Consider the following 26,116-nt stretch of genomic DNA (forward strand, 5'->3'; position numbering starts at 1 on the left):
TGTGCTACAGTTGTCTTACAAGTCCCTAACTAACAATTTAAGGAATCAAAGACAGGAAGGCCATGTTAAGATGAATACAGACAATTTTATACAAAGTTGTATTTCAACATCATGTTTGGGCATCTGCAGAATCCTCAAACAGAAATAAGTGACTGGTATTTTATTCTGATAACCCTAATCATGTCATGCATATACATACCATTGTGTTTTTACAGCATATGCAGAGGGCATTTATTTGTCTTTTTGACAATTTTGAACAGCATCAGCAAAAGGCATAGGGCATTCCTCGTTGGCAGACAAAAAGTCAAATCTTTGCCAGTGCTTATATGAACCAATGTGGGAAAACTGCTGGGCAGGTACAACCCTTAAACCAAGGCTACTTCAGGATTCTCCAGGTGCCCCATATCAGGTATTAGTAGTTTATCCAGCTATGTTTTTATTCCCGGACTAAGTGTGGGCCTTGTAGGTTTGATAGTGTCATTATAAACATTATAAACACAAATGTATATGTCTCAGAATTCAAACAAAAAAAACAGTAATTGAGGTCTCTACATTGCACACGGTACTCCTTGGATTAGGTATCACTTAAGGTGTCAGACGAAGCAAGCAATTAGCTATGGATGTTCCTTCAAGGTGCGCACCTCCCACTAATGTTAACCAAAATCAACTGTATGCCTTGGTTCCACTAAGATATATTTTTATTTTTTTATTTTTATGTTTAAGGTGGTTGTTTAAACTGCTATTACTAAAACCTTGATAACAGCATCAACACAGTCTCTTTATTTCCAAGATGGCCACGTTTCTGTACACTCAAGTTTTGTCTTTAGAGCTAGGATTTCGGATCGCACCATCCAGTTTCAGAAAGAATTAATACACCTAAAAAGCCATGAAATGATCAAAACGGAACTTCTGCAGTGTTTCGCATTCAATAACCTGCTTTTGACTTTATTATGATGTTTCTGTTTTCTGTCAAGGCGGTTCGTTCAAACGTGCATCCTGCTCTCCACCCCCCTCTTTCTGCCTCAGGTGGTAGGCGCCGTTGCCTAGGGAACGGCTGTCAATGCTGGGCTGTCCACTGAGGCTGTTCGCCGGGGGAGTTGCGTGGTAACAGAGGTAGGGAAACTTATAAGCGTTATAAGTCTCACTGCGACGGAGGTTGTCGGTAACCGGCCTTAACTGTTACCGATCACCTGCGCCGCCGCTGCAACTGGTTTCGTAGTCGCTCTGCGAAGCGGCGTTTGATATCAAAGACCTCACCAGTCTGGGTTATTCCAGAATGTTTTGCTTTGACACCAAAAAAGCGTTCAGTGGGGTCCTAGACCTCTTATGTTTTTACAAACCAGACGTGGGGGCTTATCGAGTTTGTAGTTAAGTATTTCCATTATTTTTCATGAAGCTTTCATTTATTGTAAGCTTTATTGTAAGCTTTAAAAGAAAACGTCCTGCAGTGCACAGAAGGAAATAGGACTGAGGACAGGTATTCGCACCTGATTTAAGCAACTTGAGCTTTTGCTTTTGCTACCCTGAAATAACAGTATATGTATTAGAGGTGGGCAACTTGGGCAAGCCAACAAATTAACAAGGAGAGCAGAACCAAGGGTATGGCTCAGCTATAAGAGCTCTTTCACCGGTTGAGCCGTTAGAAATGTGTGTCATGTAAATCATGCAACAAACCTCACGGACATTATGACAGTCATTTCAAAATAAAAAATGCATTTCTTTAACATGCGGCTAGTCACATTTAAGGTTTATTGAGAGGTAATAAAGAAAAGGGGAATTTCTGAAACACAATTTTTGTGAAAATTACATGGTCTGGTTAAAAACGAAGCTGGAATTAATCCCTGGTTTTCTGGTTTCTCTCCGTACAAATCAGCCATTGACTGGTTATCTATTTGTCTCTCTGTTCTACCTCAAATGTGAATACTTTGTTCTTAAAATTGCGGCAGGCAGACGAAAGGTGTGAGGCAGAAGCCTCATAAAGCTTGTTTTGTTTTGGGCTCTGGTTTCAAAGAGTACCTCGAACAGAGCCAGGCCTCTGTCTAAAACAGCTTTAAGTGGATTTCCCTCCTTTTTTGGGGTCGAGCGCGCAAAGCGCTCTGTCCCTGTTGTAATCTTTCTGTGGGCTTTTAACCACGCCCACCGCACGCCCATGAGTTTGGTTGGTTCGTGGGCTTGCCTTTTAAAATTGCACTTTTACCAGTTCTGTATACTTGCATTTTTGCCGGTTAGATGGATAATTGCACTTTTGCCAATATGTTTCACTGCAAGCGGACTTCTGTTTCCTTTTGTGTGTCTGCTTCGCGGTCATGGTGGCCGTCGGCTTGCTTATGTGAAACTGTTTTACTTTTCATTTTCAGTTTATGTTGCAAGAAAAGTCCGGTTAGCAGTTTACAGCGCTAATAGCTCTAACTTGAGCAAACGTGCAACCTATTGCATTGCATTGTAAATGCTTGTGTATGTATGTGGATTTTGTTTTGGGGGGTGTAAAATACAATCTATTATAACCCACCACAAACAAATTCAGAATAACCCTATAAAATCACTGTGATAAAACAGGTCTGATTAGAGAGGTCCCCTAACTTTTTGCCTCAATTTTTCACTTTTTGCTGGTATTTTCCTGACTCTGATGGTGCCCTGGGTACTGCTAACCAGTCTCAGGGCCTGTGCTCTGTGTTAAATCAGTATGCAAATTAGGCTATTTATAATTGGCTAAGTCAACCTACCTACAAGTCCTTAGTATATGGTAGGGCATGTAGGTTTAGGGACCCTAGCATAGGTAGTGCACCCAAAGGCGCACTGCTGAGGTGCCCAATGTCATTTTAAAGGCAGTCCAGCCTTGCTGGCTGCTTTTAAATTAAAGTTACATGCAAATACGACTTGGGAACTAAAAGTAGTTCCAAAGTCTTAAACTACCTTATTTGTACATATCAGTTACCCTTAAGGTGTGCACTATGTGCCCCTCGGGCTGGTTGCCATGTAACTATAAGCAGGGACCTTATAAAAATAGTTTTATAAGCCCTGGTGAGGTAAAACAGCCAAATTTGTTTTTCCCTCATTGTAGTGAAGGGCCTCCATAGGCTAGAATGGGGAGACTTTATATTAATTTATAAAGTCCCCTTAAGTGTCAGATACCTTACGTTTGGTATCAAAGTCATTGTTATAATAAATCCCCCGACTTAACATTGTTGAATTTAATATAACTTGTTCAGGCAAAGAGTTTTAAACTTTCCCTGAAAAGTTGCCGACTTCAGCCCTGCTGTGTTTTGCTGCTTTGCTCTGATCTGCCAGCCTCTGGCAGCCTGGCCAGACTGCCTTGATGAGTTGTGAAGTGGCCTGGCTCAACACAAAGAGATGTGCCTGGGGGAGGAGATCTTCCCTCAGCAGATGGTGAAGCAAGAAGGGGGAGGGCTGCCAAACTGGTCTTCAAAGGCAGGGAAGGACATTTGGAGCAACTGAGCACCTCCCTCACATCCTGTAAACCCAGACAATTACATGCCCCCTGATTAGATTAGAAGAAGGCAGGAGAAGGGTGTGTTTAAGATTTTTAGCTACACCTGTTGGTGGGCTCAGCCAGATGTAACCTCCAAAAAATCACTTTCAGCCATGATGGATTTTTGAGGAATGTTGCTCTCTGCGATCGATTTTTGCCACACTTCCCAGGAAGTGGTCATCACAGGGGGAAGGACCCTGCACCTCATTGGAGAACCAGGACCCCCTTGTTTTTCACCCAGGAGCAAGGATAAAACTGGCAGACCTGCACCCATACCTCAGATCCCACCAGGAAGAACTATAGGAGAAGAAGAACAGCCCTGCTGGACCCCTGACCTGCACCTGGACACTGTACTCTGGAGGATTACACCAGCTGCACACTTGGGCTTCACCACAAGAAGGACTTTGCCTGCCTTCAGCTGGTTCAAGAAGGGGCTCCCTATTGTCTACAGGTGAAAAATTGCTAACCAGAGTCCCCTGCACCATCTCCTGAAGAAACTGACCCGCTAACCACTGCCCAGTGGCCGTTTTGGAGTTTGCACCAGGCGCATTCTGGGAGTTGTAGTCTGCACCCTCAAGGAGCATCTCAGAGCTTCTGAAACCTTGGGGTGAGGTGTGGACCTTAAAAGAACATCTGGAAGAAGATCCAGTAGTTTGGAGAGCTCTTGGAAAAAAGCTCCATAAAGGTACAGACCCACCGCGGCAACTCTATCCGGCTTGCTTCAACGGCAACCCGGCTTGACTTGCACGTTTGTCCCAGTGAAAAAAATCTCTGAAAAAGTGACTTAGTCCGAACATAGAAATTTAACCGGGACCTCCCAGGCTGTGTATCCGAAGAGAGCTCCAGGGATGTCAGTTCAAGATTCAGGTTTTCCCTTTTCGAAGGATTTTCACCTTGAAATAACGACTAAGTTTGAAGCTAAAAATCTCCACCAAGGGCTCCTGCAACATGTTTCAGAGGAAGAGTTCCAGGAGGTCGGATTGGCGACTTGGTCCCGCTGAAGAAAATCTCCCAAAAAACGACCAAGTCCTAAGGTAAACTTTTGACCGAGGCCTCCCACGGGCTGTAGCCGAGCGGGGCTCCATCTCGATCAGCCTTAAACTTTGACTTTGCCCTGGTCAAGGTGCTACCAGATGACCAGATTGGCGCTATTCGTTTCTAAGCGCTAAATAGCATTAATTGTTTAAAAATTCATTTCTCTGGTTCCCCTTATTCGATTTTAATCGTTTTGGTGTAATTTTAAAGATAAAAAATATAATCTATTTTTATACATTGGTGTTGGAATTTTATTGTGTTTTGTATTTTACTTATTTACTGTTTGTGCTTTACACATATGTGTCCTAAGTTAAGCCTTGTCGCTCGTTGCCAAGCTACCAAGGTTTGAGCTGGGTTTAATTTATTGAGCCCTAACTGGACCTAAGTGGAGGTTACTGGCCTGTTGCTAACTGTAGGTACTTACCTGCCCTTACCAATAACCTATTTTCCAACAGTCACTCAGTGTTATTGTAAAATATGATACTCGGGTTCTAAGGCCTTCTCGACTGTAACAGTAAAATGTAGTGTAGCTCTAAAATTTTATTCCGTGGCTTTAAACTATTATTTAAGAGTGGTTTTAGCAGAGCAGTACATGCAAAATAAAATAGTTACATAGGTGAAACACCAAATGGAAATGAAAAGGTCAACCATGGTCATATAATGTACATAGGAGGAGAAAATATGTAATCATACCTGCATGGAAAAAATATTTACAAAACTACTGGTCACTATATCTACAAGTATAAACCATTTTTACAGAAATGCTCGTGACAAAAAATATTTGTGAGACATTTGGCTGACGACAGCTTTACATCTTCCTAGGCCTATAATTTAACAGTGGCGGCTCCACCTTTAGAGCAGAGGAGCATTGTGCCTCGCCAGCAGGGGCAGCTGCAAACCTCAAACCTTTTACCAAAAAACAATAATAAACTATGTTTATTATAATTTTTTGGTAAAAGGGGCAGGGCCACAGGCTTTGACGTGCACTCAGATGAGAGTGCACAGCACTTCCACTCATTGCGCCTGTATGTTTGGCCAGCTATCTTGGGCCGCACAAACACACATGCGCAGTGCGCTCTCTCCAGTCCGGCACTGTGTAGCCGGGCCGGAGAGAGCATGCACAGGCTCCCAGCCAATATGATTAGCCGCATGGCAGGCTGGGAGTCTGTGCCTGCTGAGGAGAAGTGGATGGAGCAGTGCAGCAGCGAGCAAGGTAAGTGTTTATTTTAAATTTTTCAATTCAATCTTTATTCCCCCTGCGTTACGCCCCACTCCTTCCGCGCGCTGCGACTGTAAATAAAATAAGTCATGTTTAAAAATATGGCTATTAACCAATAAAGATGAGACCTGCTTCCAGAACCTCCTTCATCACTCTACCCCTAATTCGCAAGCGTTTTTGTAGGACTCTCCCCTCCTAAGGGTGCTAGTAACATGCTTCATCACACAGTCCTCGTCCAGATAACCACTGTTTATGGGCAGGCTGGACCTTAAAAGTCAAGGGAGCTCTTTGATACTCTTTTTTTTTTTTTTTTTTTTTTTTTTTTTAGGAGGATCAAGGAATATAATTGTTTATGGTACCCTAATACTAGTGGCAATGCTGTCTGAGAGCATTAATATTTCCAGCTTCTGCAGGTCAACATGCTTCAGCCAAAGTACCTTGCCTCTCCGGATTACTTGGATATCTTCAGGGCCAATTTTGATTCCTTAAATAACTCTGATTAGGATTTTTTTGTATTTTTTTCAAAAAATCCACTATTTGTGGATGTTTTCTATCTCAATCACTCCAAACCGATTTATTCGGGCATTCCACGTACAAACCCACTGTTCACAATCCTCAGTAGGTAATCCGTGGATTAAGGCAGATGTCATTAATAATAACACAACAATATGTATTTATATACATATTCACTTATAAAAACAAAGGTTACAGTGACATTATAGTTAGGCTCACATTTTAAACGTACAAAATCATAGAAGTTCACCTATTATAGTTATCTCAAGGAACTATAACTTGTGCCCTAAGGTAACTAGCTCCCGCGCCCTACCATGCACAGTTTCTTCATGAAATTGTTTACTGCAGATATTAAATTGATATTATCAAGATGTCGCGAGTCCTGTTATTTGTGGAATAATTAGCAGTGCATGGCGTGGCGCAAGTTATAGTTATCTTAGGGCAAGAGTTACAGTTATAGTTGTTTTTTAAAATTCTATTTCCTAACTATAACGTACCTGTAACCTTTGTTTTTTTTTCAGTGAATTTCTATGTTGTTTTAACATAAAGTCAGTGTAATTACTATACGTTAATTCAACCATTGCCGCACGCGGCCTTTGGCCGTGCTCAGTGGTGGTTGGCTGTGGACAGCCTCCTGTAATCACCAAACCTTTTGTCGTGCAGGGCCTCTGGCTGGGTGCGGCAGGAATTGACCACAGGGCCTTGGCCGTGCACAGTGGAGGTTGGCTGTGTCCAACCCCCTATAATCACCCAACCTCACATCGTGCATGGCCTCCAGCTGTGTACGGCAGGAATTGGCCACAGGGCCTGGCCATGGCCAAACCTCCATACTCACCCAACCCTGTGTCGCGCACGGCCTGTGGCCGTGCACATTGGGGGTTGGCTGCAGGGCCTGCCCCCTATAACCACCCAACCCTGGGCTGTGTGTGGCGGGGTTGGGTCACAGCAGCGCTTGACAAGAAGGAACCCACTCGTCACAGTCAGTACATGAGTTATTGCTCTAGAAAAAGACAAGGATGCAGACACCTCCATCAAGGATTACAGATAACTTTTCAAGGTGGAAATGCTGAGAAAACACACTTGCTTTGCCTTGGCCATGCGCACGAAGTTAAGATGATGAGTACTTTACAGAAGTGGAGCTTTAACTCGGACACCTGCTTTGTTCATATCTGTAAGTGCTTCCCATTGACTTTTAATTTCTGTGTGATGAGCATTGTACCAGAATGAATCCTACCTTGCGCATTCAAAGAAGAGGCCACCGTTTGTGCAAAATGGCTACCCAACTGAGGTACTTTCTACTGGCTAATTAGAAAGCGCCACCTCGTTGGGTAAATGTATAGTGCGTTTCCTACACTACAGCTGCGTAAAGGATGTTAAGCAAATGACTCCAGTGACCTTGTGTGTCTGTAACTTTGCCAATTTGATTGTTCCTTAAGCGTCTTCACCAGATTATTTTCAAGGTGGAGCTGCAGATCTGCAGTTCCACTTTGAAAAATATTTTTTCTTTTTTTAAATACAATTTTGGGGGACTGTGGGGAGAGCCTCAAGGCCCTTGCGGTCCCAGCCAGCTCCCATCTCCTGCTGTAGCCAGCACTGATCCTGCAAGCAGGGAGCTGCTTTATATAGCAATGTTTTCATCTTTCCCTGCACATATTTGCGTGCAAGGATGGAGATGAAAGCTCTGATTTCAGCAAGCGGAATTATGTTTGCCTTTGCTCGGTAGGAGCTGTCAGCTCCCACCAAGCAAAAGCAAACAGCTACCTCCCAAGGGTGGGCACCTCAGGAAGTAGCAGAAGCCAGCCCTGGGGGTGACAGTCCCCAGGACCATCTATGGCTCCACAAGGAGGGGGGACACGCCCCTCTTCATTGTTTAAAATTTGCCCTTGGGAGGTGGTGAGCCCCAGGCCCAAATTTGGTGTCATTCGGTTCAATAGTTCTTGCTGCAGGCGTGTCTAAAGAGTATATGGGAATTAACATAGGAAACATACTTTTGTGAACCCCTTTTCCCGGCCTATCCTTTACGGATCACTCTAAAACTTTCCATGCACAACAAGATTTTAGAGTGCACTTTTTTAGAAAATTTTATGAAGATTCGCCAAACGGTGCCAAAAAATAAGCAAGTCATAAAATGCTTTTTCTATGGAAACTAAGTCCTAACTATAACTACCAGTTGGCACAAGTTATAGTTTCTTCAGATAAGTATAACTATAACTGCTGAATTTCTATGGTTTTGTATGGGTAAAACATCATCCTAACTATAACGTCCCTTTAACCTTTGTTTTTTTTTCAGTGAATTTCTATGTTTTTTTAAGACACATGTTAATATTTGTGTCAGGTTGTGGTCAGCCATCAGGGCCTTGTTTTTCCCTAGGATCCGAGGTGGATCCAAAGAGGATCCTCGAATCCGCGGATCGGCCAAAAAAGAAGAAAAAAAAAAAAGAAGTGCAATTTATTTTCCCCATAAAGGGTCCCTTATGTACCCCTATATGTGTCCTATGGGGTCATGGTACCTGTATCCTGACCCCCTATATGGTTATCCACTGTTTTTTTCCACCCCCCCAGGCAATGTGAGAAACAAAATTGAGGCTGCAACTTTTCTGTCAGGATACATAGAGGGGTCCTCTAGGGACCCCTCATGGGCAAAACATTGCCCCATTATTATTTTTTTGTTTTTCTTTGCCGATCCGCGGATCCTCTGCATGGCTCAGCTTATGCCTCCTATTTAAATTTACAGTGGATCTTCGGATCCAAAGAAAAAAAAAAAAAAAAAAACACTGCATCCAACCCCATGCATTTCGCAGAGTTGGCCACACCGTGTGCATGCGCTGCACTGGTTATATTAACGTGCATGGTAAAAAAAACATAGAAATTCACTGGAAAAAACAAAGGTTACTGGGACATTAAAGTTAAGTTGGCATTTTATCTATACAAAGCCATGGAAATACTGCAATAATAGTTATACGTATAGTTATTCTTATCTGAAGAAACTATAACTTGTGCTGGAACATAACTTTAGGCAACGAGTGATACTTTCTTAACATCACTATAAGTATAACTATGACTGCTGAATATATATATATATATATATATATATATATATATATATATATATATATATATATATATATAAGGTTTATCTATTTTGAATATGATCACTCTACCTAATCAGTGACAGCATTGTTGGAACTTATAACAGATAACCCTGTCTGTATTTTATTGTCTTGAGGTGACTTTACGTCTCACCTCCAACATTTTATGACTGGTCCTTGTGTTCCAGGAGTTAGAGTATGGGAGGATTTTGCAAAATATTCTATTTTATATTACTCCATTATTGGAATAGTGGGTGGAACAGCTAACTGGTGGATGTCCTGAAGAAGGCACTGTTGCGCCAAAACTTACGTTGATTCGATTGTTGAGATTCCACCAAGAAGAAATTAATAGTCCACTAAAGATAAGTGGGTTTCTATTTATATGAAGTTTTGTTATATGATGAAATACTGGATTGAATTTATTAAGACTATCCATGGAAATTAGCTTGTACAATGTACTGAATGAAGTGATTATGACAGATATCATGTAAAAATAGAATATCTATTTTTGAAATTTGGTTTTTGTGATATCATGGTCCGAAAGTGTTTGTTAACTGGGTTTCTGTGAGTCGTGTGAATGAGGATGCGAAAGGAGCATGAATATAATTTAGATGTTCATATTAGAGTTTCTTTTTACTAATAATTTGTATATGTGTGTATGATTACCTTAAGATGTATAACAATAAATAACCTTCATTTTGTACATAGAGTCTTTTGGCACTTTTGTTTTTGCCCTCGCATAGTATGTGAAAAGTAAATGACAGTAACTGCAGAGTGTCCGCTGTTTTTTTTCAATTTGATGTTTAATTCCCTTTGTTGAAACTAGCCATAATTGCAGATGGCCCCTTACTTTGCAGTATGTTGGCAAAACATACAGTTTTTCTCATAAGTGTAGTGTAATGATTAGTCCTGGCTTATTACACTGATTATAAATAATTGGGAGCTCCCGGTTACCCTTGTAGAGCATGAGCATCACTCAGCAGTTCTTGATACTATCATTCTTGTTCCCACAACAATCCTTTAGTAGTAACTGCATCACAAATGTTTCGCTTTACCAGAACTCTGACACAGCAAATTTCTTAAAGTGCATTCAAATCAAACATGTGGTTGTATTATCAAAAATATTTATTGCAATATCAAATATATTAACAAACAAAATGTTGGCAAAACAACATCAAATGTCTACATTTCATTGTCCTTAGATGTAGCATCGTCTATCTTGTCCTTGTAGAGCTGCTTTAAAAGTGTGACACTTCAAATTTATGTGTCTGAATTTACACTCAGAGATAGTCTCTTCCATCATGTAGATACTGATATCCATCTCTGAGGGAACTATTTACACAATCATTACATCTATTGAGCACTCTTTTCTATAAATACCTTTGGTCAAAATGCTACATTTCGTTTATTGTGATGTCCACCAGCCTTAGTTTCAGTGAATAGATTGAGGTAGCCCTTAGTCAAAGCCACCTGAGGTAAAACCCTGTTGGAGAGGGTGAGTGACTACGCACAGCATATTTCCTATAAAAATGATATCCTTGTAAGACTTGTTCTGAGAAACTCCAGGTGATTTTGACTACAGATCCTATCATGAGGCCTAGTTAACCAAGAAACATATCTCCTCAGACAGTCTCTCGAAATAAAAACGGACTTGACAGGGTGAAGGAATTTTATCTAACATTTTGGTGACTTTAAGTGGTGTTGGCCAAAAGATGTAGTTTTGCTGTATCAGTCAGGGAGTCCCCTATCTCGGTGAGTCCGTTATCGTATTTTGGCTTGCAAAAACAGCAAATAAGTGAAAAATTTCATACACTGCAGGACAACCGAGTTTATTAGCCTGTGGTAATGGCATGAATAAAATCATAAGATTGAAATTATCATTCACACTTGATCAGTGGGGCTAGCTGACCAGTTGAAATATAGTCGATTAGTTTCTGCACTGTGTTAGCCAGCTGGGTCGGATACATTTGTCAGGACATTTGTCAGGAGAAGGTCATTTGTATTATACTATGAGATGTAGTGAAGATGGGCCATCAGAAAGGATACTGCGTACAATGACTCTGGTACCGAGACCCCAACTTCTTCAGTCTAGTTTTATTGTATATCCTTCATCAACACTGAAGCAAGACCACTTATGTAGAGGAACCTTAGCATCTTCGACCCCAGCAAGTATATAAAGTAGGACTCCGCAGGTGATACCTGGGAGCTGGGTGCAGTCAGGCTTGGCTTGGCCACATTTACCACATTGACATATCAAATGCTCTATTTCAGAAAATTAAGTGTGATAAACCGTATGTGCAATGCACTCTCCTCTTTAAAATAATGTTATTTGAATGTATTTTCCATTTCAGAAGTGGAGTGTATCATTTCCTTGTTTTGTCTCTTTGTGTAAGTTAAGTATGTTCTAAATGCACTTACTGTCCCTAGTAAATGTCTAGGAGTTTAACTGAGTTATTTTTTCTTAAGCAGCTTATAAATTGCCTTCATGGAAGACACAGTGGTGCTGAGTTTGACTGAAAGAAGTGGTGCCTCATCAATGCAGGGAGAAAAGAACATGCCAGACCAATGGAGTGATGAGAGCATTGATGGTGAGGGAAAGTGCTCATTGCCTGTCAGTTGACTCGAGACAGATGGGATGGGATGGGATGAGTAATAGCACTGGGTACCACATCACACCCCGACTAAAGATGACATGACATGCATCTTTGTGGCTTTGCTACGTTATAGGCCTCTTAGATATCCCCACTTGCTGTTTTGTGATGGATTTGGTGACGAGCGATGGTGTGCAGCACCATGACTTAGTACGTGTTAAGGTTTTTTTTTCCTGTGCCACAGTGACTCAAGCACTGAGACAATCCCTGCCAAAAGTAATGCAGCAGTACTTGAAGGCACAGAAACTGGAAGCACCTACAGCAGGCGCATTGAATTGCAAAGTGCCTCCTCTTCAGGATTTGACTCCGAGGGGAGGAAGTGAAGTCGACCAGGCAAGGCTTCTTTTTGGAGGATAGTGTGGGGCAGAACATCGAGTACACGGAGAACATGTGTCACTCTCAATAAACATAATGTCTAAGTAATGTTATTCTTTTAAGTTAAATATATGCACTTTACATATAGTAAGATAGCATGTCCAGTACAATGAATAAGTTCTTTGGCACAGTGAATATTCTGATGATTCTTTTTTGATGAGTTAAATTACAGTAAATGCTAGCATCTTAGAATAGGTTAAGGAAATGCATAGTGTTTGACTGCAGAGAATGAAACAGTTTTGACTGGTGAATGTGGAAATTAATTCAAAAAAACATAATGCTCATTTTGTCACACCTGTAAATAATTTTAGCATCACCTGAAGTTGCACTAGAGCCCTAAGTTTATTCCTACTTGGATAATCGTTTGCGCTTTTTGCACTATGACGTGAATCATTTTAATCTTTCTATGCTTTTTTACTAAACGCCGAAATCCCATAATTGGGGGTCTCTCTTACCTACTTTGCCAGCAGTGCAAGTGCTAGTACAAATAAAAGGGGGGAGAGTGGACAACCCTGCAGTGTGCCCCTCCCTAGAGGGACCAGCCCCGACATTGTTCCATTCACATTAACAAGTGGTTTCAAGTATACCAAGGAGATCAGGACAGATAGTCCTTGAACCCCATACCTTTTAACACCACCAGGAGGAAGAACCATTCCAGTGAATCAAATGCTTTTTCGGCATCTAGTGGTGCAATTGTCACTGGGTCATCAACACATTTCGCCCTCATCAGGCATCCAAATAGGTGTTGCAAATTATGTCATGTTACCCTCTATGGCATGAAGCTAGATTGGTCCTGGAGGTCAGTTTTTGTTTGATCATATTTAAATGATTGGCCAAGTCCTTTGTTAGCATTTTAATCTCTACATTTAACAAGAATGTAGGCTTATAAGAAGCACATTCATCCAAAGGTTTGCCTTGCTTGTGGTTAACCATTATTGTTGTAACTGGGAACATTTCCATTCTACTTCTAGGCCTTGTACAGCATATCTTTATTAATCCTTGCCAATTCATTTGCTTAGCATTTAAAAATGTCTATGATGAAGCCATTTGTGTCTGGGGCTTTTCCCTCTCCTCAACTGCTTTATGATGTCTGTAATTTCTTCCACATCTATATCTTTACCTAATTTCAAACCTTACTCATGTGACTGATTGTTAATCGGGAAGTAACCTCACAAAACCCTTCAAGTATAAATCTACGCAAAGGGATCTGAATTCCTAAATCTTCCCTAAGTATCTTGCAAGTGTATGCACAGTCTATCCTCCTGTCCTTGCCTTGTTGCCCCCTTCACCTGGCCGATCCATCACTGGCGCTCTTCCCCTTGAGATAGCCTGGCCAAAAGCTTTCTGACTTTTCTTTACCACCTTTGTAAAGTCCATATTGTGTGCTACAGTAATGTGCTAGTACATCTTAACGAAGTTTTTTCTTCCCTGCTTCTACATTTCACTGACATTTGGAGATAGCCTTTCCTCCCAGTCCAGTCTTTTAGGTCCCCGACAACTGCTTCTCATACTGTACTGATCCTCTGTTTTCTTAAAAGTATTACTCTGTACTTTTCCCTAGGCTTTTCATTATCTCTGTATCTTTAAGCTCCCGTGGGTCCAACTTTCACATCTGTATGGAAGTTATCAACAGGGGCATGGTCAGCAACTCCCCACTTGCTAGGTATATTGTTTCCATATACCTCCTATTATCCAAAAGGCAGACCATCTTCAGGTAGTCGAGAACTGCTCATGCCATGCCTTTCAACCACTGCCAGTCTCGCACCCAACACATGCCTGGGTGAGACATGGAACGGTTTTTGGGTCACTGCCTTGCTAAAGACAGGCTGAGTAGGCCCACCTCTTCTTAAGCTCCCCTAGCCATACAAGTATAAAACATCATTTTATATCCCACATGATCCTGTTGTGTGTTGGGTAAATGATTTAAGCATTCTGTTCCATCCTCAACTTTTCCCACCAACATTTCACTCTTATTTTTAAGTGGAAATGGCACTTCTGGGCGAGAAGAAAACTTCTCCCACTGTTTTGACCAGCAGACCAGTATTGTATGGAATTGGTAAAAGTTTAATTTGGCAATCTTTGCCCTTTTTCTGAAAGATTCAAGTGTGAGTCAAGCAAGAATCTCCATTTATATTTTCTGAAAGGCGCCATCCTGGGAGCTACATCCGCAGTGCACAGTAAACACTCACTCCAGTTTCCATCACACCTCGTCTGCGAGTTCTACTCCAGCTCAGCGGCTGTTCTATCCAGGGCCGTCTTTTAGGCGGTGCGACCGCACCGGATGCTAACTTCAGGGGGGCGCTGTGTTTAGCAATAACTTCAAAAACTTGTGATTTAAAAGCACCTGCTGAAAAGTTCCTTGTGCTTTTAGCCGTCAAGAAATAATGTCAAGATACCTCTTGTGATTAATGTTCCTGCTAGAGAGAGAGATGGGAGTTTTCTCTAGTGGCAGCTTTGACTCAACATAAAGTAACATAGAGGGTTAATATGCCTGCTGCAAAAAACAGAACTATGAGGCATATTTAAGAAAAGTTGCAGTGCACACAGTGCAGTGTCACTTTTCTTGTACCCCTTAGCGCCACCAAACGCCACCATGGGTGCGTCATATTTAAAATACGGCGCACCATGGCGGTAGTTAGGGGACCAATGGCAGAATTTTTTACGCTAGTCCAGCACTTTGCAGGATTAGCATCAACAATGTTGACACTAATCTTGCAAAGCACCCAGTGGCCCATTGTAACCAATGAAAGCCTCCTTTTAATGCGTGCTCTGAGCAGTCGTTAAAAGTGTCGGAAAAAAATGACGCAAAGAAATCCGACAGATTTCTTTGCGTAATTTTTTTGGCCCCCCTAACAGGAAGATGCCCCCTTTGCATACATTATGCCGGGCGAGGCATAATGTAGTGCAAAGGGTTACAAAGTGGCGCAATCATGCATTGCTCCTCTTTGTAAATATGGCGCAGCGATTTTTGGCCTAACGCCACATTAGTGTAAACATTTTACAATAATGTGCCATAAAAATGGCACAAAGGGCTCTTAAATATGCCCCTATGGCAGTGCTTAATTTGTGCTTGTTGATTCCGGTGTGGAGCACTGGCACTTACTTTTGAGGACCGGTGCTTATTTTTCTGCCTCAAGCATTTACTGCGAGAAATAGACACATAGGGGAAAGACGGAGGAAGAGAAAAACTGAAAAGCAGAAATCCTCAAGAGTGATCCGAAGGGGCAGGGAGTGCCTGTAAATGGATTGAAGAGGCCCGTGATGCTTCAGGATTACGCTGCCTCTGAATTACGTGTTCTCACATTTCATTCCAGCAGCCACGTGTTTAAGAGGAGGGCTTTGGGCACCGGCACCTTTTTATTTACAAATTAAGCACCAACCTATGGGGCATATTTAAAAAAAGGGCGCTGCACACAGTGCTCCGCCACTTTTCTTGCACCCCTTAGCGCCCCCCTAATGCCACCATGTGTGCGTCATATTTAAAATACGGCGCACCACTGCAGTAGGTAGTGGAGTAGCATCAGAATTTTTGTATGCTAGTCAGGCACTTTGCAGGATTAGCATAACTTTTTTTTAATGCTAATCCTGCAAAGCACCCAGGGGCCCACTGTAACCAACAGACACCTCCTTTTAACTCCTGCTCTAAGCAGGGGTTAAAACTGCCAGAAAAAATGACGCAAAGAAATCTGTCAGATTTCTTTGCGCCATTTATTTTGGCCCCCCCAACGGGGGAATGCCACCTTTGCATACAATATGCCTGGCGCAGGCATAATGTAGCGCAAAGGGATACAAAGTGGTGCAATACATGCATTGCACCACTTTGTAAATATGGCACAGCGTTTTTGGGCTTCTAACGCCACATTAGCGTACAAAAATGATGCTAATGTGCCATTAGAATGGCGCTAGGGTCTCTTAAATATGGCTAACTAATTGGATTAGTAAAGCCAGCCTTTACAAGAGCTTTAAAACACATGAAAGTATGTGAAAGGGGAGCAAAGGAGAGATGAGGGACACATTTGCTGGGTGGCAGTGAGTGAAACCGAGGAAGAGGTCATGGGGTGAGGGGCGCCACAATAAACTGCCGCACTGAGCACCACCATTCCTAAAGCCGGCCCTGGTTCATCCTCTAAAAACATTAGTAACACAAAAAGATGATGGACGGAGTGCTGACAATGCAAACACTCACCACCAGTCACAGATCTGGGTTTAATCCATCGTTCTTTTGCTCACCATGCCACCCCAGTTCGGACCCGGCCATATGCAAATCAGTCTTGACCCTGTTCTTCATGGGAACAGTCCAGCCCGAACTGCCAGGCCAGGTCCTCCCTGGACCGGAAACAAGCATCCTGGGACCGGTTTCAGGGTATCACCCTTCTTCAGCCAGACTAGCTTGATTCCAGTGCCACAGTGAGCAAGGGACCCACGTCTGGGCATACCCTTCCCACTTAGGGCAACATTAGTAACACAAAAAGATGATGGACGGAGTGCTGACAATGCACACACTCACCCCCAGTCACAGATCTGGGTTTAATCCATCGTTCTTTTGCTCACCATGCCACCCCAGTTCGGACCGGGCCATATGCAAATCAGTCTTGACCCTGTTCCTCATGGGAACAGTCCAGCCCGAACTGCCAGGCCAGGTCCTCCCTGGACCGGAAACAAGCATCCTGGGACCGGTTTCAGGGTATCACCCTTCTTCAGCCAGGCTAGCTTGATTCCAGTGGCACAGTGAGCAAGGGACCCACGTCTGGGCATACCCTTCCCACTTAGGGCAACATTAGTAACACAAAAAGATGATGGACGGAGTGCTGACAATGCAAACACTCACCCCCAGTCACAGATCTGGGTTTAATCCATTGTTCTTTTGCTCACCATGCCACCCCAGTTCGGACCCGGCCATATGCAAATCAGTCTTGACCCTGTTCCTCATGGGAACAGTCCAGCCCGAAATGCCAGGCCAGGTCCTCCCTGGACCGGAAACAAGCATCCTGGGACCGGTTTCAGGGTATCACCCTTCTTCAGCCAGGCTAGCTTGATTCCAGTGGCACAGTGAGCAAGGGACCCACGTCAAAACACAATATGATGCAAACAATGGAACGCAAATGCTGCTGACAAAGGCGCTTTTTCTGGGCCCGGACAACTCATGCTTCTGGCTCTACAAAGCAGGCTCCAGCCAGCAATGAGTTGATTGATCCAGCTGAGCATCCCAGCTACCCAGGTATTTCTTTTATTATATATATTTTTTTAATATACCAAGAACACGCTGCATTCCAACTGCCTGAGTTTAGTTTGAGGCACTGTAGATCGACAGAAAGGTGAGAAACCAAGTAAGAAATTCAAGAGAGCAGACAGTAGCAAGGAGAGCTTTCAGTGCAACCAATGATGAAGGCAATAACATTTGTATTGTCTCATGGCGACTTATGTTACTTGTGGTTATTTAAAGCCAAGTCTGCATTAGCATGGCCTAGCACTATCCGGTGCCCAGGGGAGCATCAATTCACAGTCCCGGGGATTCATTGCAACACTGAATCCAGTGTGTGAATGTGATGCCTGAGAGATCTCCTGGGTGAGAGGGGGCAGGGCGGTGGGTGTGGGAAAGAGAGCTTTTTTTTCTTCTTTTTTTAATAAAAAGTTTATGCAACTCTAATCCCCTTTTTCGGTGACAAGACATGGAGAGGGTCCGTTTTTGTAGCTTGTGTTGGTGTATACTGAATGAGTTGTATCAGTGTCTCCACTTAGATGAAATGTAGTAGTAACCTTGTACTAGTCCAACATTCTACCCCACGCTGGGTTCCATACATCGCCACATTCTAAGCATCAGTGAAGAACCACCTTATCAGACATGCAGCACGAGAGACGAACCAAACACACCAGCATACACTTAACGTCAGTGCTTGAAATGGAAAAATTAAAGTGCAGGCACTCTGTGCCAGAGTACCTGCTTGTATCCCAGAAGTGCCGGTACTCTCCAATTAAAAGTATTACTTTTTTCTTGAGATGTGCCGGCACTCTCCCTCTCAAAATAAAAAAGTGCCGGTACTCAGTACCGGACAGTGTCGGCCCATTTAAAGCACTGCTTAACGTCATACATGTCCTTCTTGTGGGGTGAAAGTGTTACTCCTATGTACAGGACATGAAGATACAACATACCCTAATCATTGACTTTCTTCAAGTTGTACTGAACAAACTCTCCATAATTATGCAGAGTAAACAACGAAATGAGTCTGAATCATAAGCAACGTAATTTGTACCTACCTGCGTCATTCATGCAACAACCACTATTGGCTCCCAAATGAGCTTCCGTGCCTTGCAAATATCTGTGAAGGATGCAAACCAGGTAAAGTAAATCCACACTTGTGCACCTCAGCTCCTGCAGACAGTTCACCTACATAGGAAAAAGGCACAAGAACACAAACAACTTACTCAGAATAATAACCATGTATGATGCAGTACACCAAAAAGCAAAGGAACGTAAACATTGAGCATCATTACTTACCTAACCTCGCATCCCTGCAGGGTGCAAGCTATGAAAAGAGTAATTGTGGTACCACACGCCTCATTCAATAAAAAAATAGAAATGTGACAGAATTGCAAGAACCAGACAGGCAAACAAATAGAAGGCTGGGCAGAGAATACGCTCTTACTATAAGAAGTGGACTGTTAAAATATTAGATTTCACACAACCCACCAATTGGCCACAATACAAAGTAGACAAACATATGTGCACTTTCACGGAGATTGTGTAAATTTTTTAGTCATGCACCTTTTACCAATAAATCAAGCAGACCACAACGTCACTAGGCAGAAAATCTTATAGCGATTTTACACATTAACACTTTCTGGGTAAAGGTTTCACCCTATTAAGTACCACTTTGACACCCAGAGACAGAAATAAGCAATACAAGGGTGACCAATCAACCTTTGCAGAGGGCCTGCCGCATATTTAGCAACTTTTGATCTGTTTAAGGTGTATGTGTGTGTGTGTGTGTGTGTGTGTGTGTGTGTGTATGTATATATATATATATATATGTGCATATATATATATATATATATATATATAATTATTTTTGCTGAAATTTTCAGATTCCGCAGCAGATTTTCGGATATGTGCCAGATGCGTAAAATCCATAATTGTGCAGAAAACCCTCAATTGCAAAACCTCATAATTGCAGTGGCCCTGAATGGATTCCACTCTTCAACACTCCGTCCAGCATTAGGACAGCCCACATAATCAGCGTTCTCTGCCTGTATGTGCAGATGCGCTCCTCGCATTCTTCCCATCATGCCCTTGGACTTTCCTGGAACATTGCACGATGCAAACCTCTTAGTTTTACCACTATCCACACCCCAGGTAACACCCCCTAAATAACAGTGGCCCTCTGAACAAAAATCTCAAAGTTCAAAAAACGAATCTTTCCATATAGTAAGGGCTCTCCAGATCCCATGTGGCAACTTCTAATCGTGAACACCTGCTCCCCTGCCGCACTGAAAGGAACAGAGGAATAGTTGATCGGAGCGTATGGCCAGTGAGCTAGCTGGTACACCCACACAACCCCAAATAGCTGGCAGAGATCTTGCCAACTTCTTGGAGCAGCTAAAAGCTATGATACTGTTGTAGATTGCAGTAACATCCTGTATCTGAATTGGCACACCAGTAAGCCCTCATCGCCAGTGCTATTGTGAAAGTTGGTCTTCTAGATGAAACGGCAATGAAGCATTCATGTACAAAAATGTCATTTTATGGGAAATACAGCACACCCAGTCAAGGCTGTGCTCTTCGTTTCCTCTCCAGCCTACGTATTGGAAGCCTACTCGCATTTTAACGTGTCACTCGCATTCTCCTTCCACCTTCACATTCCAGGCCTCAGCAGAGAGAATCACTCTTTCAAACATGTAGAGAAGCTTTCTTGCCACCTCAGCTTATATTTTGAAGCCTGGCTATTGTTCATAGACAGGCACTGCATTGGTGGATACTTTCATTGCTAGAGGTATTATGTGAGACTGATGAGCGACTGTTTTGATTATGGTGTATTGGAAAAATATGTGTTTGTGGTCCTTTGATGAAACAAGAACACCATGAATTCTGCTTTTATACCCAATGCATACCGCATGCTAGTTGTATTTTATTCAGTGGGGCTTATAGCACCAGAAACATGTCATCACCATATAGTTTGATTCCAGGAATGGAAGGCTAGATTGATGCAAGATTGAGTTCCTGACCATTACACTTAGAAAAAAAACAATAATTGAACAATGCAAAAAGAATAGGCAACATCACACAGGCCTGGTATGTCCTTGGAGTGATGGTTAAATTACTTTCCAATTTATTATTGATCACTAAGCTTCCCATAGAGTCTTTGTAGAGTGGCTCAGTTAGACTGGTCATCAGGGAGGGGAACCCCATGCTCTTTAATACTTCAAGCAAGAATTGCCAGCTAACCAGATTAAAGTTTTTTTCGCTGTTAAAACAATGGCTGCAAGAATCTGTGTTGGAGAAAGGGCATCAGTTGCTCCTGTTATGAAATGGGTGTTGGTATATAAATGCCTCTGGTGTATAGGCAATTACTCTTGTGTGAAGATTTTGGTAAATATGTAGTAGTCAATGTTCAAAATTATAATGGTATGGTACGTGTTGGGATCTATAGGGTCCTTGTGTTTTTCCAGAAAGCAAATAAGTATGCCTTTAATGAACGAGTTGGGAATCTTCCCTCCTTCCAAAATATAGTCGAATAACTAAGTGAGCGGGTTCTGAATTTCTTTAATAAAAAGTTAAAGTCTTCTAGATACCCACCTTATATTGGTGCTTTGCCATTTTGTAAATTATTTATGGTGGACTTCACTTCCTCCAGTGTAATGGAAACTATTACTAGTTGGTAATCCTCACTAGTAAGTGTTGGGATATGTGTTTATAAAGCAATTTTTGACTTTTTGCTGTTGAGGGGCAGTGCAGGACTCGTATGTATTTTTTTAAGAAGGCTAGAAAAATCTGTTCTATGTCTTTCAAATCTTCAGTGAGTGCACCTTGTTTAGGTTCTTGAATCTTTATAGTAGCATTTCTAATAGCAGCTGTTTTTGTTCGCCAAGCCAGTATTTTGCCTGCTACTTCCAGTTGCACTTATAAGTTTTGCCCTGCCGTTGCCAAACCAACCATTTCTATTTTTAATGCATAACCATAAAGTTAGCATTTTCCCATTGATACAATTGTCTTGTATGTTGTAATTTTAACATTTGTTCTGTCTCATTTAATCTAGCATAGACAGCCTGGGGCCAGATGCACCAAAAGGTTTTACCCATTCTTTGTCTATGGGAAAATGTGTTCATACATATGACCCCTGGTTTTTAAATCTATTCTGTTTCTGAATTGTCAGTGTGGTGAGGAGTTCACCTATTAGGGTAGCTTAAAAAACTTAGTTTCGTTATATGTGAAAAGAGTTTTAGCCATAAAACATCTGTTTGAGCTGCTAGTTGCCTTTGTAAGAGCTATAGTTTGTATGAGCTCTGAGTGATCTGAGAGACAATTTGAGATGTGGCTTACTTCTATTGTTTTTAGTGAGGATGATGACAGGACGTAATCTGTTCTGGAGGCCAACGGGCACTGTTTAGAAATATCATTTAGTGTTACCCATTTTCCGCTCGTCATGGACTAACAAGCCTTAGTTCTTTTGTCATAGTGTTCATTGCTTTTGAAGTTTTGGATTTCTGCTGGGCTGTTCAATCAGTCACCAATTACATAGGGCGAGGAAAAGGAGACTATCATGTGCCAAAGTTAATTCAGAGACACACAATCATGCTGTACGGTCCCATAACATGACAAAATGACTTGTGAGGGAGTTTTATCCCTAAAACGATAGATCACCCAGTACCATTTTGTACAGTTTGCCTAAAAAGTTCTCGGCTAACAAATACAGGGAGTGCAGAATTATTAGGCAAGTTGTATTTTTGAGGATTAATTTAATTATTGAACAACAACCATGTTCTCAATGAACCCAAAAAACTCATTAATATCAAAGCTGAATATTTTTGGAAGTAGTTTTTAGTTTGTTTTTAGTTTTAGCTATGTTAGGGGGATATCTGTGTGTGCAGGTGACTATTACTGTGCATAATTATTAGGCAACTTAACAAAAAACAAATATATACCCATTTCAATTATTTATTATTACCAGTGAAACCAATATAACATCTCAACATTCACAAATATACATTTCTGACATTCAAAAACAAAACAAAAACAAATCAGTGACCAATATAGCCACCTTTCTTTGCAAGGACACTCAAAAGCCTGCCATCCATGGATTCTGTCAGTGTTTTGATCTGTTCACCATCAACATTGCGTGCAGCAGCAACCACAGCCTCCCAGACACTGTTCAGAGAGGTGTACTGTTTTCCCTCCTTGTAAATCTCACATTTGATGATGGACCACAGGTTCTCAATGGGGTTCAGATCAGGTGAACAAGGAGGCCATGTCATTAGATTTCCTTCTTTTATACCCTTTCTTGCCAGCCACGCTGTGGAGTACTTGGACGCGTGTGATGGAGCATTGTCCTGCATGAAAATCATGTTTTTCTTGAAGGATGCAGACTTCTTCCTGTACCACTGCTTGAAGAAGGTGTCTTCCAGGAACTGGCAGTAGGACTGGGAGTTGAGCTTGACTCCATCCTCAACCCGAAAAGGCCCCACAAGCTAATCTTTGATGATACCAGCCCAAACCAGTACTCCACCTCCACCTTGCTGGCGTCTGAGTCGGACTGGAGCTCTCTGCCCTTTACCAATCCAGCCACGGGCCCATCCATCTGGCCCATCAAGACTCACTCTCATTTCATCAGTCCATAAAACCTTAGAAAAATCAGTCTTGAGATATTTCTTGGCCCAGTCTTGACGTTTCAGCTTGTGTGTCTTGTTCAGTGGTGGTCGTCTTTCAGCCTTTCTTACCTTGGCCATGTCTCTGAGTATTGCACACCTTGTGCTTTTGGGCACTCCAGTGATGTTGCAGCTCTGAAATATGGCCAAACTGGTGGCAAGTGGCATCGTGGCAGCTGCACGCTTGACTTTTCTCAGTTCATGGGCAGTAATTTTGCGCCTTGGTTTTTCCACACGCTTCTTGCGACCCTGTTGACTATTTTGAATGAAACGCTTGATTGTTCGATGATCACGCTTCAGAAGCTTTGCAATTTTAAGATTGCTGCATCCCTCTGCAAGATATCTCACTATTTTTGACTTTTCTGAGCCTGTCAAGTCCTTCTTTTGACCCATTTTGCCAAAGGAAAGGAAGTTGCCTAATAATTATGCACACCTGATATAGGGTGTTGATGTCACTAGACCACACCCCTTCTCATTACAGAGATGCACATCACCTAATATGCTTAATTGATAGTAGGCTTTCGAGCCTATACAGCTTGGAGTAAGACAACATGCATAAAGAGGATGATGTGGTCAAAATACTCATTTGCCTAATAATTCTGCACTCCCTGTATAAGATCCCTCTGTGAGCTGCTGAAGCAATAATACCTGTGTTTGTAGCCAGTCCATTTACGTTTATGTTCTAGATGTCTTTTAATTATTATGGGTGGAATAAATATGGGTTAGAATGTGTGTAGCAGTGCTATTATTGCCCCTTTCATTTTAGGATTATTGAGCCCATCCACGTTTAGAGAGAGAATTTTTAACGTAACCATCAGCACTTGTCACTTCGGAATTTGAGCTGGCAGTTATATTCTTTGTTTCCTAAGTTGACAGTAAAAGCCATATTTTATTTTTTCCAAAATTTTCCTTCCCTCGCTCTCCCTTTCTCTGCCTCACTTACCCTCCCTCCCTCTCTTTCTTACCTCCTATTTTCTCTTCAGCGTTTGTGTGTATGCTTCGGGAGATCATATCAAATATTCATAAGTGGGGCTTTGCTATTGCACCGGTGGGGGTCAGCCTAGGATTCACCTTATATCACAATATTCTATTTTTCTTTCTTTGTCCTCTTTTTGCAGAAATTGCACTACATTTTTTTTATACTTCTTAAAAGGTCTTTGTGGTGGTTAACTTCTCTTCATTGTAGGACCTTTCAGTTACCAAAGTATCAATTTTTTGTCTTCATTCTTTAGTTCTGTAAGGCAGATGTGTGCTACTCTTACTTTGATAAATAGTCGAAAGCTTCCTCATCTCTAGGAAATTGGGCTTATCTTGAATCAATAATAATCTCATTTTGTCCTACCTTGAAATGTATGACCAACTGTGAAGTTGCGTACCGGCACTTTGACTTCCCAGGCAGCCAGGAAAATGTAAATGTACAAATGGCAAGTATACTTAAAAATAAATATGGACAGTTTGACGTGTCTTACCTGGGCAAATCTGCATATGCTGAGACAATTAATTACTCACTCTGGTGAGAGTCATAGTTTTCAAGGGCTCTCAAGGTTGACAGCTGTGTAAAATCATTTGTTGATATGGCATTTGTGGTTGAGTAACCTTTGCTATTTTATGCATCATTTTTGTAAGTTTTGGACAGTAGTAGTGTTAAGACTATGATGTGGCTAGCTGGCAATGTCTTGTAAATTATTTTGCATAGTCACTCGTTGATCAGTTGAAGGTTATGGGTTCTTTGTCTTTAACCATCTGTGAATTATTATTCATAGCTTGTTAGGTTGATCAGAGATCTAGGGTGTGAGACAGCAGACTAGTCTGTTCCTGAGTGTTCTGTTTTTAGACACATTTATTGTATGAATGCTCCTTTTTTTAGTTTACAAACGTTGGTCAACAGTCTTCTTTTAAATAGTTTCTAATTGTTAAAACTCATTGTTTGATTGATGCTTTCGTGTAAAAGAATTATTTTTGTTTTTGAAAGACTGTGCAATATCTTCTCTATCTGATTAATACAGGATGGGAGATGCAATATGTATATAAAGTTTTTAGATAGTTCTTTGGAATCTGTTTATGTACTTCTATGCAATATCAATGTTGTGATAAAGAAAACGAGGCACAAGGTTATCAAGTTATTTGCTCAGGAGCATACTTTTTGCTGACATGGGCTAGCCAAGCTCCATAATTGATTGACAATTTAAACATATGAACAGCAGGCACAATGTAACAAATATTGTAAGCTTTTACCAAATGAGACGAATACAATGATGGGTGCATATTTTCAATGGTTCTGGATTATTTATTATTATACGAGGGGTAATTTCTTTAATTATAAAATGTACTTATTAGCAGACTTTTATGCTTCCCCTACCCACTTCCTGATACTTTAGTTTAACCAAAAGCGTCAGTTTTGTGATAAACAGAATAACTCATATCATTTCAGGAAGTACTTCAGGTACTGGGTCCTTCATTCAACAATCCATTGCTCTTCATGGCCTTCTTCAATTTTCTAACTTCCATCATACAACATAGATGAAATACTGGTTTGAGGAGACATTGATGTATCACAATTCTTAGGAGACAGTGGAAGGGTAGGGCAATGTTCCCCATCAAAGTTAATTATGTTTTTATTGATATTGTTTTTTTTAGAATTGCCCATGTAACAAAGTATCAGTCGTAAAACATTTACTACATAGCATGTCAGTAAATTATTTATCTGTTTCATAAACAGTGTCACAGCATTCAACTCCATAAAAATTCATGATTCTCATTCACCTGAAATCAGACCATTCAATCTGGCAAAAGGCCATAGACACCTAGCTCATGATTGGTTAAAGAAACCTATCGTACATAGAGCATCATCTTACTTTTTAGCATTTTACTGAGCTTTTCATCTAAT

General features: G+C 41.6%; 1 protein-coding gene across 2 annotated transcripts in view; it reads left to right on the forward strand.

Annotated features, from left to right (window-relative positions):
* Positions 1–1,023: 1,023 nt before the first annotated feature.
* CFAP74 (cilia and flagella associated protein 74) overlaps positions 1,024–26,116 on the forward strand; it is a 978,701-nt gene continuing 953,608 nt past the window's right edge. Inside the window, exons 1-2 of one of the 2 annotated variants that reach the window (XM_069241006.1) lie at positions 1,024–1,113; positions 11,816–11,934. In XM_069241006.1, coding sequence (XP_069097107.1) covers positions 11,832–11,934 — 103 coding nt within the window. In that variant the 5' untranslated portion in view covers positions 1,024–1,113; positions 11,816–11,831. Of the gene's footprint in view, positions 1,114–11,812; positions 11,935–26,116 lie in introns of both variants that reach the window. The other variant, XM_069241005.1, reaches the window with a different exon arrangement.

The sequence above is a fragment of the Pleurodeles waltl genome, chromosome 6 (genome assembly GCF_031143425.1).
Source record: "Pleurodeles waltl isolate 20211129_DDA chromosome 6, aPleWal1.hap1.20221129, whole genome shotgun sequence".
In the NCBI taxonomy this organism is placed as follows: Eukaryota; Metazoa; Chordata; class Amphibia; order Caudata; family Salamandridae; genus Pleurodeles; species Pleurodeles waltl.